Source organism: Macrotis lagotis, chromosome 1 (genome assembly GCF_037893015.1).
Source record: "Macrotis lagotis isolate mMagLag1 chromosome 1, bilby.v1.9.chrom.fasta, whole genome shotgun sequence".
In the NCBI taxonomy this organism is placed as follows: Eukaryota; Metazoa; Chordata; class Mammalia; order Peramelemorphia; family Peramelidae; genus Macrotis; species Macrotis lagotis.
The window spans coordinates 150,981,557-150,991,399 of record NC_133658.1 but is presented as its reverse complement, the minus strand read 5'-3'; the positions used below and the strand labels follow the sequence as shown (position 1 = coordinate 150,991,399).

The following is a 9,843-nucleotide window of genomic DNA, read 5'->3' as shown; positions in this document are numbered from 1 at the left end:
CCCCTCCCACACCCAAAGGTCAGGAGGAGGAGGAAGAAAGGCCATATGGTCCAGGGAATAGGATACAGTGGAAAGTACATAAGACTGAAATTCAAGGAGAGGAGAAGGGAACAGCATTTATGTAGCCCTAATTACATTGACAGTCACAACATTTCCTCATTTAATCCTCCCTATAACCTTGGTAAGTGGGTACTATTATCCCCATCTTACAGAGAAAGAAACTGAAGCCAAGTTGTTAACTGACTTGCCCAGGATCTTCCTGACTCCATGTCCAGAGCTTTCTCCACTGTATCACCAGCAGCCTCAGGTTCTGGTTCTGTCATTCACTTTGTGATTTGGGTAAATCACGTCTGTTAGGCTTCAGTTTCTTCTTATTTAAGAGGTCAGTTTTGCTCGGGGGGGGGGGGGGGGGGCGATCTTTAAAGCACCTTCCAGATCTAGCCTCTGATTCTATGACATTACAAAGTATAATATTCTACACCAATGCCAAGGATGATAATTGTATTATCAGTGTTGCTTTAGTTTTCCTTAGTGTAGGGTTATACTCATCTCTCCCTCCCCACCAGGGGACCAGAAGGTGATAGATATAATGTGACTTTGGTTTTGATTAATCTCTATCTTTAGTGCCAAGTTCAAACCCCACTCCCCATCCCCAGCAGGAACTGTCTCACACCTACTTCTTCCCCTAACACAGAAGTGGAGAGGTTTGCTAACAAGACTTCACTGTCACATCCATAGTCGCAAAGTCTTCATCCTATTTCATACAGGACTCTCAGTTCCGACCCACCCAAAATATTGGAACTAAAAAATGTGGGAAAGTCTAAGGAGTTGTCCTTCTGTTCTCTGGCAATCCATTTGACTTTCCCCTTCTCTAAAGTGATATCCCACCAGCCACAGCAAGATTAACCAGACAGGCTCTGGATTTAGGAGCTAGAAGACCTGAGCTCTAGTCCCAGCTCAGTCTCAGGCTCACTCTAGGATTCTTGGATGATTTCCTAGCCTAAGTTTCTTCATCACTAAAATGTAGGTAGATCATCCCTTTCCTACTTCCCTCAAGGGAAGTTCTGAGAATCAAACTGGACAGTGCTTCAATAACCATAAAGCATGATATATCAGGTAATGAGATAATCATCGTCCCTTCCACCACCCCCCCCCCCACCAAATTTCCTTGTTGGCTTCTCACATCGAAAGGGAAATGCTAAGTATTTAGGTTCCAGCCCTACTCTGTGCACCCAAGGACATCTCTAAAGTTTTTAGCCAATCTTCCCGCCCTCCCCCCATACATCTCCCCACACACCTGGTCTGGTTATTGTATTCGGCTTTGCTCCCCAGCAATGGGGCCATGCAGCAAATCCTCACTCAGGCCAGCACCAAGACCAGGTCAATGGTGCACAATGGGGCCCCCCTATGGCTCCCTAATCCCTTATTGTGTCCCCCTATTCAGGACTGTTCTGGTTTGGAAAAGGGGGGGCTGGTTTAACTGGAGCCCAGTCTTTGAAAAGTCTGTTTGTGTCTGCATTCATAGGTACAGGAACAAGGTTATAGGTGTGTGCATGCAATGCTTTAGTGGTTAGATTGGGGGGAAGGGAACAGTACCCTTTCCTTCAGTTTCTTCACTTAAAGATCTATAGGTGTCTCAAAGCACAGCTAGAGACAGTAAGAAAGCTAGACCAGAGATTTAACCCAGCAATCAAGCCTGGTCCCAGACTGATCTTTCACAAACTCCTTCAATGAGTGAGAGATACACCATTTTTATATTCCTATCTATTCACTCCCAGCAGGTATGCCCTCTATAAATGAGCCCTTTTCCACTATCCTCTTCTCCCTTGAATTTACTTACATTGCCCACCCCAGTCTAGTTTGACTCTCCTTTGGAACACCTCTGTGGCACCTCCTTGACTTCTCTGGGCCCTGCCTGGGTCCTTAAACTAGCCAGCCACATTTTATAGATCTTCAGTGACTTCCATACTGTTCCATATTGGATTGATTATTCCAGCCTAAAGTGAGCTGGGATAAAGTCTAGCCTCTTTCTTTATCTGTCTCTTAGTGAGGGATGGGGAAGAAGAGCTCTGGGTGCCTGGGATATTCCCTGAAGAAAATGCAAGGTTGGTGGAAGCACAAGGTGGGGCAGGGAAGAAGGGTTTTTAAACAAAAATCTGTCCCCTCTAAATAAAGGCTTCCAGAAGAAAGGGAGGAGAGTTTGGGAAAATGGGAAACAGTGCCCAGGTAAGGGCTAGGGAATCAACTGCAGAGGCAGCTTCTAGTGGAAGAAAAGGGGTTACAAGGGCTGCTCTGAATGTGGAGCAGAGCCGGCCAAACAAGAGCCACTACAATCACTGTTTCAGCAGCTCAGACCTGACCTCTGCTGGAGGTCTGGGTCAAATGCAGCTGGTTGGAGGCAAGAAGGGGGATGCCCACCTGCCAGGTGGGATGTGGAGGGGAGGGGAGGAGGGGAGGGAAGAAGGGAAAGGAGCCCAAGAAGCCAGAATTCCAGAAAACAACAACTTTTTAAAAAATTATTGTTCTCCCAGTTCTTGCTTTCCTCTGCCTTGATCCTGTAAAAACCAAAGAGAGTCTATGAGAAGGAGGAACAATGAGAGAAGAGTCCGCAAGCTGAGTATCAGCCTCTGCCTGTATCCCACCCCTCTCACACAGAAGGGGCAGGGAAGGGAACAGGAACATGACATTGTTCTTTTCTTTCACTACCTTCTTCTTTGAGGTTATATCTCAGCCCAGTGTCAGACCTTGGGGGAAACTGAGGTATCCCATTCATTCCCTTTTGATGAGACTATGCTTTACTCACCCTTACTCTTTCTTTTGCAGGTTGCCTTTATTTCCTGAATTCTGTCCTTGCCTTCTTGCTTTTTCCCTGTTGGGGGAAAAAAAATAAAGGCTTTGTGTTTCCCACTTCAGATCACTGGGTCACACCTTCATATAACCTCTGTCATCTCCTCTGCTTCTACCCTTAGTTTCAAGACTCATTGGGGAGGGGATTCTAAGAAGAGAAAATAGGGTCTCATGCTGGTACCTCTTGAGACCAGGCTAAAGAATTAGTGTTCCTAGGAAGAATTGAACTTTGACAATTTGGGGGAAGAAAGAAGTAACGATTTAGAGGACTGGGCAAGGTTAAGAGAGAATATTTCCTCATAGTTGCTCCAGATTCAACTCTGATCTTCCCCCAGCTTCTTTTTTTGCAGTTAAAGAAAAGAGCAGTGGCTAGAATGGACTTTATGGCCTCTAGTCAAGACCTCTCTAAAACAATGGGTTAGATACTCTGTTCCTTCTACTTCTGGGCAACTGTTGGCAGCACCTTATGGATGAAGGGCCGAAAGGAACTTTAGATACCATCTAAGACAATGTTTTCATTTTACAGATGAGGAAACAGAGGTGCTGAAAGATTATGTCTCAAGTCACACAGCTTGTCAGGGTCAAAGGTAGTATTGGAATTTGTATCTTTCTAACTTCAAATCCAACAAGTCTACTCATTACTCAATGAGGTTTTTAGTTGGAAAGGAATTTTCAAGTTCTAGTGCAATCCTTCATTCTCTAAAGATATTACATTTTTACGAACTTGTTTAGTGCCACACAGATAGTAAAGAGAACTAGGACTTGGGAACTTTGTCACTTACTTCAGATCCAAAGCTGTTTCTACACTAGATTATCTAGGGAGACCATTTGGTCTACATAAGGTGATGAGCCCCTACACTTTTTCTTTTAATCCCTCTATCCCAGACAACATCTGGGAATTCTGCTCTCACCTTCCCAATACCTTTGCTGGAGGCCCGTCGCTTGGCTGATTTAGGTGGAGAAATCTCCTCCAGGGATATATCTTCAGACTCTTCATCATTGTCATCTTCATCATCATCGTCATCATCATCATCATCATCATCACCATTGTCTTCATCGTCATCATCTTCCTCTCTGTCCTCATTCCTCTCTGCTTCTATCCAGGATGGATCTAAATTCACTGCAGTAATAGAAATACCAAAAAACCTTTCCTAAAACCCTTTCTTCTTCCAGTTTTAAAAAGACTTGAATGAACTAATGAAGAGCCAGGAAAACAGTATATATAATGATCACCACAACATAAATGGAGGCCAGTGCCACAAAATAATTGAAAATGAATATTATTGGTCTCAAAGAAGAGATATGAAAAGATACTTCTAGCCATACCCATGCTCTTGTATTTGTGATTGTGTATGTAGACAAGGGGATTGTCTATGGGTGTGGAATATTGAATGTATTGTGAGCTTTCAATGAAGTTTTGCTAATTCCCTCCCCTCCTTCATCCACTCACACTTTTCTCCTTTTCTTTTTTAAGTTTCTTTGTTATGTGGGATGACTTTTTGAGAACCAGAAGGGATGGATACATGGGGAAATTTTGTAAAAGCAAAACAAAACAAAACAAAAATGTTTGTGGCACACCTGTCCTAGATGCTGAGGAAAACCCAAGAATCAGTAAAATTTTGAGGAGAGGGACTAAATTAAGAAGGCACAAAGGGAGGCATCTTCCCATAGTCTTTAGAAGTGTTCTCTGCACATGCTAAAGGCTTGATAAATGGATGTTGAAAAGAAAGATACATACACAGGAAATAGGACTAATAGGAATAATGAAATGGGGGCGGCTAGGTGGTGCAGTGGCTAGACCAGCGGCCCTGGATTCAGGAGGACCTGAGTTCAAATCCAGCCTCAGACACTTGATAATTACCTAGCTGTGTGACCTTGGGCAAGTCACTTATTTCCATTGCCTTAGGGGAAAAAAACAACAAACAAGAACAACACAATAAAGCAATCTGTACCAAGTGCCACAGGACTTTATGCAGTGGGCTAGGAAAGTTAAGGAAAATTTTCTGGAGGAAGAATGTGTGTGTATTTATATGTATATATTTGGTTTTTGTATACATGTGTATATGTGGAGCATGTGGGAGGAGAAGGGAAGGTTTTAGGAAGACCTAGAGAGGAAAAGGAAGGCTTTTCAGGAAGAAGAAAGTAAAAATGAAGACTTTGAAAGCAGGATTGAATAATGTGGGGATCTATGTTGAGAAGTTGGGGATCAGGACCAGTTTAGAGATAAATTTGAAAAGGCACGGTTGGAGATAGACTGAAGGGAACTTTGTATCCCAGGTCAACGTTTCTCTGGACAGTGGGGAGAACCAATTGCTATTGCCTATCATATACTTAGCAATGCAATCTCATACTCTCTCCTGCTGACTTACCAGTAAGATCGTGGCCACTGATATAGACTGGGCCTGAGCCACACCGAAGGTGGAAAGTGATGGGGGGAGTGAGCTCCATTCCTGAAATATTGGCCTGAAAAAGGAAGCCATGAGGAAGCAGAATTTTCAGGTTTCCTGTCTCTACTTACTACCCTGAAGCTACTGGTTTTGCTAAGTAGCTTTGGAGAAAAGCAGAAGTTGGTCAGTCTAGAGCTATAAGGGATACCCAGTTAGTACAATTGTTAGCTTGCATAGCTTACCCTTTTATTTAAGCTTGAACTATTATTTAAGGCTTAAAACTGCTTTAAGAATAACCCCAAATTCATGGTGAAAGTGAAGTCAAGAGTCATCTTAACCATAGTTCTTTCTTCCCCCCTTTTCCTTTGTGCCCCCTTCAGTCTCTCTACTTCCTCAGTGATGCTCTTATTTCCTAAAATGATGTTTATTCATTCTAAGGTAAGAGTAACTGAAAGTGTTACTCCTCCCAGAAGTCTTGAATTTTAAAGAGCCTAGCAATATTTAACTTAATGAATCTCTAAGGGTGGAATTTCAGAGAAAGTAACTGGTCTCAATCCCTACTTATCTCTCACCCTCAGGGCCACGGATGGCTTACCATGGGCAGGACGGAAAGCTTCAGAGTGGCAATGGGAAATGCTGGTCTCTCCTCGCCATCCTCACTAGGGGGTGGTATGATCTCTACTACATTCACATCATCCGTGCTCTTCTCTCCTAGGCAGATCTGCAAGGAGGTTTGGGAACAGACTCAAACTTCTTCCTAGCTACCACCCATTGCCTGGATATCTATCTAATTGGTCCTCAGGAACACTATTCTTTCCTATTCAGGATTCCTAGTCAGAATTAAGGGTTCACTTACCAGTTGCAGCTTTAACTTATGGTCACCCTTTTCATCTTCCGAGGGGTCAAAGGTGTACGAACGATTATTCCAATTCAACTCACAGCCTTAGGAAGAGGAGGACGGGAAGGGGAGTTATGAAGAATGCTTTCCCCTTTTCTCTGCCCTTGCCAATGACCTCTTCTCTACCATTTTAGGTCAGCAAAAATGGAACTCTAGGCATCAATCAACAATTTTTTGTTGCAAATGACTTTCTAGTCCCAGTTCTGAGAACAGAGTAGAGATGAGGGAAATCCCAAGCTGGGAACACCATCCAAATCCTGACTTTTCCAGGTACAGAATCCCACCCTACTTACCCCAGAACAGAGACAAGGACTTTTCAGCCTTGCTGCTGACACTGCTTGGAGGCATGATGCTTGAGGAGGGAGTTTAAGGGTACCTGAGACTGTGAGAAGAATAGGGGAGATAAGTAAGGGCTGCCCTGAAAACTCTAGCCCACAGTAATCTTCCAGGCTTCTCAACTACAGCTGCTCTAGCCTGTCTATCCCTCTCCTTCAACCTCTTATCTGCCTTGCTGTGTCATATAACCAACCATTCATTAGGAGTGTAGACCTTTTATTCTCAGACAAATTATAAGTTCTCCTTAGATTTCTTTTGTTTTCCTCCAAAATCCTAAGGTACGGGGCACACAGAGGGACTCACTAAAGGCAAAATGAGTAAATAAAGCCAAGTTTAATACTAAACTATAGGGTTTTAATGTTCAGAGGTCACCCATTCCTCTCTTAGGCACCATCATTCCCTCTCTTGGGGAGTTACGAAATTTGTAGATAAAAAAGAAGCTGGGGATCAGGAAGGAGCTTTGGTTCCCACTTGCTTGATCTCACCCCTGCAATGCAGTCTTCTTGTCCCCCTCAAACCGAAGTCATTCCATCCTGGCCAGTGTTTCTGCCACTGCTCCCTCAGCTATGCTGCCTCCATGCTCACCCCTACTTCATTCTCCCTTTATCATTGGGCAAGGTAGTCACACAGGTGGTTCTTATGAAGCTTGTTAGATCCAATCAGCCTATTGACTGAAGGTCTTAAAGTAGAAGAGACCCTTTTCCATATGCCACTTTCTTTTCCTAATAAATCCTAAAGTGTTTATAGAGGATTTAGCTTCTGTCCAGACCTAGGACCAGTTAGGAAGAAACACAAGAATGAATGATAAATTCTTGGGGACACAGTCTTAACTTGGAAATAAGAGTAGCACAAATTCGGGAAACACTCACAGTTTAAGTATTTCTCATTTTCATCCTCAGCCTCCAGTATAGTGGGGAAAAAACCCCAACCTTATACACCATATAATAAAATAAGTGCCAAAAGATGCATAACCCAGATATAAAGTCACATCATAAAAAAAAAAAAACTAGAGGAAGGATGGAGATAACTTTTGTAACTTTGGTTAAAGAAAAAATCTCATGACCAAATCAGGGATCACAGAAAATAAAATGGATAATTTTAATAGACTGAAAAGTTTTTGTACAAACAAAATCAATGTAATTTTAAATTAGAAGGGAAAGAGTGAATGGGGAAATTTTTTTGCAGTAAATTTCTCTAATAAAATTGTCAGCTAAGACATATTTTTAAAAAGTACATAGTAGAAGAAGAGCTGTTACCCAACAGATAAATGGTTAAAGGTAGTTTTTAAAATAAAAATTCAAACTATAAAAGTTATATGAAAAAATGCTCTTCAAATAATGAGAGAAAGGTAATTTAAAACAACTTCTAAGTTTCATCTCACTCATCAGATTGGCAAGAAGGATTTCAGATCAAGATCTTGGAGATGGAATAGTTTCAAGTGATGGTGTCTTCCAAGTATGATAGCTGATCTTTATTCTATTCCAATCAGTATTAATCAGTTTGATATGATTCCACAGAGATGGTAATTATAAATTCTGTATCAGAGCTGTGAACAACAGATTGTAAGTTCATTGGAAGCTAAGTGGATTACTTCCATCTTTGTTTTTGCCTCCTTATGCAGAGATGACTCAATGATGAGGAAAGTCCCCCAAGTATTTTTGTGGCCCCTCAGTCCTTTGTCATCTTTCTATAGGTCTACATATTGGCTCAATGGGACTGCCTGAAAGGTCGATAGGTCTGTCCAGGTCTACTTATCAGTTTATTTGTCAACCAATTCTGTATTTTGTGTAAACCCCTCTGGAGGATCAAGATCTATCAACCAACGAGGCTCTGCATTTTATGTGCCACTTCTGTTTGTGCTGCATGGAAGATACTGGCACAGAACCACCAGTAAGGGCTACTTTCATTAGGGAGGGTGATGTGTTCTATGAGCAAGACAGAATTGAAGCAACTCAAAGGAAACTTGAGATATGTAAGTATAGCGTAACCACTCCGGCTGTGCACATGAACAATTTGTTTCCCCACCTTGTATTATCCGTATTTATTAGTCTGATCAGCCACAATCAGACAAGCCGCAATTTGTCTCAACTACAGTGATGTCATTTTGGCCTTCTTCAGCGAGGAAGGTCAAGAACTGTATCATTTGAGTATCTTTGAGGAAGGAAGCATCTCAGATTGTGAAAAAATCTGAGGTCCGCTTCATGGGAATGGGTCGTAGACCTTTAATAAATTGCAGTTGGAACTCCTCCAAGGGCTCTGGACTCTGACCTGAAGAATGTAGTCCTTTTCCTAAGGGCAGAATTTTAAGGGGAAACCAATTTAACCAACAACTATTCTCCGTGGCTGTAGGCAGTCGGTATTCTCCAGGGAAACCGGAAAGTCAGAAAAGCTAAGGCTCCAGAGACCCTGAGGGAAAAAAAATCAGAGGGGGGACAACCTGAGAATTCAGAGCTAAGGATTATCAGGGAAATAGAAGCATAGGTCTTTGGAAGAGTTGTAATGACGGTGCATATTTATTTTTGTCTTTTTTTTTTTTTAGGTTTTTGCAAGGCAAACGGGGTTAAGCGGCTTGCCCAAGGCCACACAGCTAGGCAATTATTAAGTGTCTGAGGCCGCATTTGAACTCAGGTCCTCCTGACTCCACCTAGCCGTCCGAAGGTTCATATTTATGTGGAATGTTTAACATTTACAAATAAGAACCCCCCCCCCCCCCCCGAGGAAGTAATACTATCTCACAAGTGAGGTGGGCTGTATGATTTACGCCCCGGAGGAAGGCTCCGCGCGTCAGACCGGGGCATACATGCTCTTTTCTTCGTTTTCCCTTATTTTCTTGCTGTTTTTATCTTTTTTAGATTTTAGTAAGGCAGCGGGGTTAAGCGGCTCGCGCAGGCCGCCGCTGGTCACTCCGGGGTGCCCGGGGGTCTGCCATCGGCCCGGCTGGGGGCTTGGCAGAGGTCTGAGGCGGTGCCCCCACGGGCCCGCCCCTCCGAGGGGCAGGAGGGGCACCGCCCCGGGCGGGGCGGCTGGAGTCAGGAGGACCTGGGTTCAAATCCAGCGTCAGACACTTAATAATGACCCAGCCGTGCGGCCCCGGACAAGCCACTGAACCCCACTGCCCTGCAAAAACCTACATTGCAAAAAAGGGTTGCAAGAGTTGCGAGACTGAAAAGAGGGAGAGAAGGGTCTCGGGTGAGAGCTCGGCAGAAGCGCTTCCGGGGCCTTGAAGAAACAAGGAGTCCCTCCCTCGCCCCCCGCCAAAAAGCCGGTCCGCGCCCCGCTTTCCCCCTAGAGCTTGGTTGTCCCGGAAGGCTCGCCCCCTTCCGCCGAAGCCCCAGCGTGCGCCTGCGCCACACAAGTGCTACCGGGTCCTTGGCG

At 43.8% G+C, this 9,843-nt stretch overlaps 1 protein-coding gene across 1 annotated transcript; it reads right to left on the bottom strand.

The window, feature by feature from the left end:
• Positions 1 to 2,427: 2,427 nt before the first annotated feature.
• NPM2 (nucleophosmin/nucleoplasmin 2) lies at positions 2,428 to 7,479 on the bottom strand. Its single transcript, XM_074209105.1, has 7 exons — positions 6,426 to 7,479; positions 6,091 to 6,176; positions 5,830 to 5,955; positions 5,217 to 5,310; positions 3,759 to 3,967; positions 2,804 to 2,869; positions 2,428 to 2,555 (listed from the first exon to the last, which is right to left on the bottom strand). The coding sequence occupies exons 1-6, from the start codon at positions 6,478 to 6,480 to the stop codon at positions 2,831 to 2,833; spliced, it is 609 nt and encodes a 202-aa protein (XP_074065206.1). The 5' UTR covers positions 6,481 to 7,479; the 3' UTR covers positions 2,428 to 2,555; positions 2,804 to 2,830.
• Positions 7,480 to 9,843: the final 2,364 nt, after the last annotated feature.

Coding starts and splice junctions, on each gene's coding strand:
- NPM2 (XM_074209105.1), bottom strand. CDS start 6,480: ATGCCTCCAAGCAGTGTCAGCAGCAAGGCTGAAAAGTCCTTGTCTCTG. Junction 6,177..6,425: donor GTCCTTGTCTCTGTTCTGGG/GTAAGTAGGGTG, acceptor CCTCTTCCTAAG/GCTGTGAGTTGAATTGGAAT. Junction 2,870..3,758: donor CCAGCAAAGGTATTGGGAAG/GTGAGAGCAGAA, acceptor TTCCCCCAACAG/GGAAAAAGCAAGAAGGCAAG.